This window comes from Acanthisitta chloris, unplaced genomic scaffold, assembly GCF_000695815.1.
Source record: "Acanthisitta chloris isolate BGI_N310 unplaced genomic scaffold, ASM69581v1 scaffold37286, whole genome shotgun sequence".
NCBI classification, from domain to species: Eukaryota; Metazoa; Chordata; class Aves; order Passeriformes; family Acanthisittidae; genus Acanthisitta; species Acanthisitta chloris.
The window spans coordinates 34,391-42,316 of NW_008680436.1; the positions used below are offsets into that span (position 1 = coordinate 34,391).

General features: G+C 41.5%; 1 protein-coding gene across 1 annotated transcript in view; it reads right to left on the minus strand.

Moving 5' to 3' along the window:
- Positions 1 to 7,464, minus strand: part of USP37 (ubiquitin specific peptidase 37) — a 32,395-nt gene extending 24,931 nt beyond the window's left edge. Inside the window, exons 1-6 of the mRNA XM_009077702.1 lie at positions 7,309 to 7,464; positions 4,139 to 4,310; positions 2,916 to 3,016; positions 1,478 to 1,659; positions 1,048 to 1,122; positions 398 to 495 (exon numbers count right to left, since the gene is read on the minus strand). Coding sequence (XP_009075950.1) covers positions 398 to 495; positions 1,048 to 1,122; positions 1,478 to 1,659; positions 2,916 to 3,016; positions 4,139 to 4,310; positions 7,309 to 7,464 — 784 coding nt within the window. The remainder of the gene's footprint in view (positions 1 to 397; positions 496 to 1,047; positions 1,123 to 1,477; positions 1,660 to 2,915; positions 3,017 to 4,138; positions 4,311 to 7,308) is intronic.
- Between the last annotated feature and the right edge of the window lie 462 nt (positions 7,465 to 7,926).

The window sequence follows — 7,926 nt, forward strand, 5'->3', positions numbered from 1 at the left end:
TGTGGGCATTAACAGCAATGGAAAGCTTTAAAAATAAACAAGAAAGCAAGCAAAAAAGGAAATCCTTAGGTGTTTACAGAAATCCCTTCCCAAGGGGAAGGATAGGTTGAAGCAAAGTCTGAAGCTGCCTGCTGAATTTTCAAACAAGCTGGCACATGGGCTGACATCAGCACCCAAGAATAAAGGTCAGTGCCACACTAGAGCAGGAAATGCCTTGAAAACGAAGGCAAGTGGTTTGCATTGCATTTACATATCTGGAGGAAGCAAGAAAGTTGGTGGCATAGGGAAAGTAGATTAGGTAAAACCACTTCTGCAGAAACCTTCTACATTAGTATCAAAGGGGTGAAATCATACTGGTCAAAGCCAGGTATCATTTGGCTTTACTTTTTTTTTTTACCTGATGTCCTGTTTTCCTCAGCCTGCTTCAGATTCAACTGCTTCTCTCTGCTACTGTTCAAGTACTTCCACGCTGGATCACTCAAGGCTTTATTATTCCTACAGACAGAAGAGTGGAAGGCAGTGTCATTATAGAAGATACAGAGTATTTCTGCTCAATATTTACAACTTGTTTTAAAGCATTTCTCTCCTATCACCTTTAACACGACTATGGAACAGTAAACCTTCACTCACAGGCAAGTTTAACCAATTCATTTGAACAAGCCTCTTACTTAAAATTAAATGCAACTTCAAGCACATGGAGCTTATTCTCCAAATGGTAATTTCCTTTTATCAATTTTGTTTTGAAAGGGGTCAAAGCAAGTTCAATAAAGAAGGCTCCTGTTGCTACACACACAGAGCACACATGGCAATCCTGACATAACTGGCAAAAGAAAGATGACACAAAATTTGCATGTGCCAGTTGCTGAAAACCAACTGCTAGAATAGTTTCTATTTCCCCTATTAATGCTGAAAACATACCTCCTTTCAAGCACTCAATGTGCTCAGAAGTTGACTGGCCTGTACCATGTGGCTGAGAGCATTCTTTTCAGAAAGATATACCCTTACACATGAACAAGGAGCTTAAAATCAGAAAGAACTGTGACTTACGTTGAAGAATCATTCTCTTTGGGATAATCTTCACTCATTTCTGAACCAGGGGGTTGTGTTCTTTTTCTCTTTTCACTGATGACAGAAAATTTGTGGTCATTCTTTCAGAAGAGTTAGTAAACGACTCTTTTCCAACTCAACAGAATTCCTCAATGCTTTCCATGCATTTTGTAGCTATCTTCCCCAATCTCCACTTTCATAACACACAGAGAAGAATCTGGTCTGCCCAACTCTGAAGTTGTACTTAAAGCTCCAGTGGCAGCACTAGCCAGAGGCTTGAAAAGCACACATTGGCATCCTGTTACAAGTAACAGCAAAACTAGAGGAAAAAATATACTCCCTTCTTACATGCAGGTGCACTAAGTTCCACCTGCAGCTCTATAAACAGCTAAATTTTAACAATATCATAACAAGAGAATATTCCTCCTACCGGTTCTCCAACAGGCCTGCTCTGTGAGGGACTGATGATGTAGGAGATGCTGAAATGTTCACCCTGTTGCTTGGTGTTCCAGCTCCAGCAGAATTCTTAGGAGAGCCTCTGGCTGGGGTACTCAGCACCTTGCGAAATGTATTTTCCTCCTTACTTTCCACAGTCACTCGTTTCGGGGGAGTCTGCAAAAGCCAAGTGGAGGGGGCCAGGTAGACAAGCCAAGAGTGAAAAACAGGACCATCTTTAGCCTAAGCTAGCATTTACACCACTGCTTTACTTGCTACAGCGTAGAATCCAAAAGCAGAGAAATTCTGCTTGTAGACATGAGAGTCTGACACTAATCAGATGTACGTAAAATTTGGGCTGCATCATTCAAGTCCACAAACATGAAACTCTACTGCAGTAATTAATTTCTCTTCTCATTTTCTAGTGCTAAGTCAGTTGAACTTTAGTTTTCAAAATGTCCTTTACATGCTCTGACATTAAAAAACTCAAGGCATGTTTCCTAACTATCCCCAGATCAATCCTGGGTGGTATTACAATAAAATAATTTTTAAAAAAAAGTTGTATTAAATCCTACATAATTAAAACAGTGCCCCAACAGCCTTCAGCCAAGCAACTTCATGTGTAATGTAATGGAAAGAGCAAATAATTGGCTGACTAAGGCATGTTGGTCAATTTTAGACTTGAAAACTAAACATGTCTAATCTCACCACAGCCTTAAGTTTTTACTGTGAGGCGGCCTATAAGCAATATGTAAAATTAGGTTTGGGACAAAGTAAAAAATATTCTCCCTCGGGGCAATAATACAAGTGTATTCACAGAAATAACAAAGTAAATTAAAGCTGGTAGATACATCATGAAATCTGGGGAGAAAAGGAAGAACATAAATATTTTGAGGGAAAATCACTTTCATGGAAAAGCCTGCAAAATGTACACAAAACTCTTGAGCAGGATGTCACAAATTCATTAACTTTATACTGATATGAACCCGGGGCAGCAGCTTTTTGGTATATATATGTGGTTCAGGCCAGCTAAACTCATTAAGACCTATGCTAACTTAATGTGATCAGCTGATACCTAATGTGTTCAGCATAAAACAAAGAGATATTCAGAACTATGAGAAACACATTTTAATCATGTACTTTCCTTCTGTTTTTGCTTCTTCTCTGCCTAGTAGCTCATATGTAAAGAACATATTCTGCCTTCCACAGCCAGACACTGACCTTTCTTACTCATACAGAAGATATGGCTCCTCACAAGCTAGAAACACCATTGCCAACCACCCAGTACACAGCTATTCCAGCCTCTCTAGATTACAAAGACTTTGGATGCAAAATAAGTATTTACAGTCCTCTTACAACATACAATATGAGAATGAGAGGAGGAGAGGAATGAAATAAAATTAGAGACGAAAAAATTGAATGATTAAACAAACCTGGTTCTCTATATAAGAGAATTGCCTGTTAGCTTCCTTCTGTGTGGTCCTGCTGCCCAGAACACCTCCAAAGCTGCCAGATCCTTGAGAGGGTTTCCCAGCTGACAGGAAGAGTACACAGTATTTGATTTGATTGTCATTTAACTCACTGACATTCTTATTTGTAAAATGTTATTTAGTTGGAGTTGATTTTGGAAAGAACATGCTGGATTTCTTGCCAAAGACTACGATATTCTGAGTGCACAGTCACAAGCACATGTTTATGGATATCCCTCATATTGGTCATTTACCCACTTGGCAGTAAAGTTCCTATCATTAAAAAGAGCAAAATAAGATGTAAAATGAAAAGCAAAAAGACTGCGCATGTGTAATAAGGAGACAATTTTTCAATACCAAGACACTTAGAACACAAACAGTTCCCACATGTTAATCTCTGCTTATTGTTCAGCACGAGAAAGGTATAAAGTTAAAAATGGAGTTCCAGGCCAAAAAGAAGCATTTTCACAAATGCAAAGATAGTCAGTGACACAAGAAGGACAAAATGGCTAAAGATGTATGTTAGTTTTGGCTAGAGTAGTTAATTTTCTTCACAGTAGCCACTATGGGGCTATGTTTTGGATTTGTGCTGGAAATAGTGCTGATAACACAGGGATGTTTTAGTTACTGCTGAGCCGTGCTTGCACAGAGCCAAGGCCTTTTCTGCTGTTCACACCAACCCTCCAGCGAGGAGACTGGGGGTACACAAAAAACTGGGGAGGGGGGAGACACACGTGGCTGGGACAGTTGACTGCAGCGGACTACAGGGATATCCCATCCCACATGGTGTCATGCTCAGCATATAAAGCTGGGGAAGGACGAAGGAGGGCACGTTTGGAGTGATGGCATTTGCCTTTCCAAGTCACCGTTACGTGTGATGAGTCCTGCTGTCCTGGGGGTGGCCGAGCACCTGCCCATGGAGAGTGGTTAATGAAATCTTTGTTTTGCTTTGCTTGCATGTGTAGCCTTTGCTTTACTTATTTAACTGTTTTTTATCTCAACCCACGTGTTTTCTCACTTTCACTCCTCTGACTGTCTTCCCCATCCCACCAGGAAGACTGAGCGAGCAGCTGTTTAGGGCTTAGTTGTTGCCGGATACAGTTAAACCAAGACAAGACGAAGCAAAAGAAAACACAACACTGACCCCTCTCCAAACTGTTACTAACGTGATTTACAGCTACACTTACCAGTATGAACCCTGTCTTGATGGACTGCATCCAAATACATCCGCATTTCATTGGCATCTTTAAATGGTACCTTGTCAATTGTCAGGAAGCTGGTGTCCTTTAGTGTTAGCATCAGGCAGCACAGCTTTCTGCCATTTGGTCGTAAGGTCACAGTTTTAATGTTATGGCTTAGCTGAAAACAAGAAAATGACTATAAAACATAAATCCAATTTTTAAAGGGCAAAATTACTTACAAATTCCAACAAAATACTTCAAATAGAGAGGGCAAGAGGCACTCGCACCAAAATAATTCTTGCTCCACTGCAAGCAAACTTGAAACCTCACAGAATTAATGCAATCTGTGATCTCAGCATCTGGCAGAACTGAAAGGACAGTACCACTACAGCTCAACAGTCCCTATATTCCTGGATAAGCTTTCTGAGATTTGCTTTCCTACTGAGTGTGGCATTTCTGAATGTGAAGAAATAACAACTTTATCATAAAGTCCCATTTAGTCATCTAAAACTTCCACATCAAGTCTCAAATACAATCTAAGATGGGGAAAGTTTCAAATGTTAAATAGAAACTTCTACTCACTTTCTAATTTGCTCTCAGGAAAGACAGATTTTTAAAAATTTGCTGAAGGGGTAAATCAGTAAAAAACAAGCGTAGTCTATATGCAACATTATAATAATTAAGTGGTGTCAGAGCTTTCAGGGTTATGGCTGAGTACACAATAATTTAAATAAGAATTTGTGCTCCCTAATGATGCTGCTGCTACTTTGTCATAACCTTACAAAATTGTTAACTCATGCTAAAGTCACTTATAAGAACTGGCTGGTAGGTACTGTTAACTACTACCCACACAGGTAACTCAAAAAGACTGAGATAGTAGAAGACACTCCATGTCCACCAGTGAGGTTTGGGGGTTTTTTCTATTATGATCTCTAGCTTCTTGCAAAGCCAATCTAGACACAAAAGCAGTTTGTAAGACAGGCTGGAAAACCACCTCAATCAGAAACTAAAGGTTTATTTTGCTGGGAACATTACACTTCTGAAAGGCTTTGTGCCCAAACTTTGTGTTTTGGGGTGGTGCTTGTTTGTTCTGTTTGTTGGGGTTTTTTAATACAAGCTAAAAATGTCTAAGAATTGTCTAAAAATATCTAAGAATTGAAAAGCAGGCTCCAAGCTTTTCATCCTCTTGTAAAACAATGATTGAACCCAGTGCAAGGGCATTACAGTTCCTTCACCATCTCAGTGCAAAATGACCCATTTCTACTCAAAATGCTGTCATGAGAGGTCTCCATCCACCTATTATGACCCAGTCAGTGTCATAAAGTCTTGGGATGTGTGGGTAAAATGAAGTATTTCACTTAATACAGATCTAGCACCTAGGACACCCTAGTCAAAGCTCTGAAACATCACTAAAACATTAACATCTGATATAAGGAATTTGATGACACACCTGTCACAGTAGAAAGAAATATAACCCTGGATGCATCCAAATGTTCCATTACAGAAAAGTAAAAAAACAGGCAAGGAAGTCATGCATAGTTCTCCCTGAGCAACTTGTCAAAAACCAGGGAATGCTGCTTCTAAAGCAAGATTATCAGGAATTTGACACCCCTGCAGCAGGATGCTGACAGCCTGGGGCAGCTCACACAAACTATACTCCAGAGCAAATCTGTGGCACAAGGGGCAGGCAGCTCTCCCTGCTTGCTGCTCACTCCCACAGCATTTCTGTGCCAGTGTCCAAGCTCCTTCAAGAGGAACACCACCAGAAAGCATATCCCAATAAAAAACAACCAAGATCCAAACAAAAACAATTGGTCTAAAGATACATCATTTCCTCCTCTTTGTTTGCTGCAGCCCTAGTTGCATGGTGGTATAGATCCTGCATTCAGTCCTTTTCCCAAATCCATGTGAAAACCTTCCACCAAGCTCACAAACAGACCCATCAAGTGCCAGAGCCAGCAGACACAAGAGGCTGGGAACAAAACCCACCCCTTTAGGCCATGCTTAGCGGTTCTGTAGGCTCATCCTCCCCGTGGAACCACCCTTCGAGTCACGGTCACACCACACCACACCCCCAGGTAGAAAGGAGCATGTGAGAGTGAGCATACAGGGAATGTTAGTGGGGGAGAAGAGAACACTCTCCTCGGAAGCAACAGAGTCCAACACCGGATCAAATCAAACCTGCAGCCACAGCATTGCACATGAGGAGGCAGATGGTTCAAGTCTACAGTAACACAGGTAGGGACTGTCCACAGCTAACGGTTTCCTTGCGCCATGATTCCAAGGCAACATGCTCTGGCAGTTCTTTGCTGAGACTTTTCAGCACGCCAAGGCAAAAATTAATCTTTCAAAAATAAAGTGAACTTTTTTTTTTCTGCAGTGTCCACACACAGAAATAAATGGCTCAGAGAAGGGACTGGTGAACACTACTGAGGAGAACCGACAGTGACATGAAAAAGCAGAACCCAATGTTTACATCAGTTTGGGATGTTGCAAAGTTGTTAAATAAGATGGGATTTTTCTTCTTCCAACTGCTCTTATAGCCTTTACATATTTTTAAAACAGGTATGTATTTCTTACAGAAATATACTCCACTTTTGATTTGGGGCATTTTGCACGAATCTAGTAAGCCTGAGCTGAAAACCACTACAGGATGAGAGAAATTTAGGCTGAATATTTCAAGAGAATCTTTAACAGTGACCTGCACCTGCATTTAAAACTTAAAACTGTAATAACTCATACTCAGCAGAGACTTGTATAAACAAGCAGAAGGCTGCAAGTGTGTTAGCACCATTACACTTCAGCTGGGAAAACAGTACAAAGTGTTCAGGATCTTCACCTCTAGACAGAGCAAATGTGCAAGTAACTGAAAGGTGACAGGTTCCCAGACTCCACAAGATGAGCCACGATGCTCCACACTTTGGTAACTCCTCTCTGCTTTTTTGGTTCTTCCCATTTAGTGGTATCTGGATGCAAACGTTGGCAGATCCTTTAACCATACATGTAAATAACTTACTGGAGATTTATACAAAAGGATTAGTGTTCAGGAAATGAGGAGCAAGAAACAGCGGCAGAGGGAAGTTTGCATGACACCTAATAGCCTTGAAGAAGACAGCTGCTGGCAGCAGGGCACAATCCACGCACTGTTAAAACAAAAACCTTCGTATCTGGCATACCTGAAACGTCTTTGGAATTCCTCCAACATTGTAGTGAACCACTAGACTCACTTTGTTGTCCTTCTCCACGATTTCAAAGCTCCCTTCTTTCCACTTTGTAATCCCAGTCTGCATGCTGCGCATCCGGACAGGTCCGTGCACCTTGAGCAGTGCCATGGCTTCTCACGGAAAGGAGCCAACAGGAACAAGTGAACTCCACCTGAAAAGCCTGTTGGAAAGGAGAAATGTGTGACTAGGCAGGGCAAACTGTGGCTAAAGGAAGACACAAGTGTGGCTGCAACTTTCTGTAGAAGTTGGTAAGAATCTTTTGCTGTCGTTTTCCAACAGAGAGAGGAGGAGTTGGACAGTAGCAGAGGAAACTTGGATTAATAAAATCACTCCCAGTTTGGGCGGCTACGCGCTAAGCCCACACTGTTGGAAGGGGAGCAGACACACTTTCAGACAGAAAAGTTCTTGCAAATGCTTAAAACAACTTCGGCGGATTTAAGGGGATAAAGAAAAGCGCCCGAGGAAAGTCGGGAAGGGCCGAGAAGCAAAATTTAAGAAGCCTAAGAGAGGCAACGACCTCTTTCCGGACGGGACGGGACCGCGGCCCCCCGCAGGGGCCTGGCCGCGGCT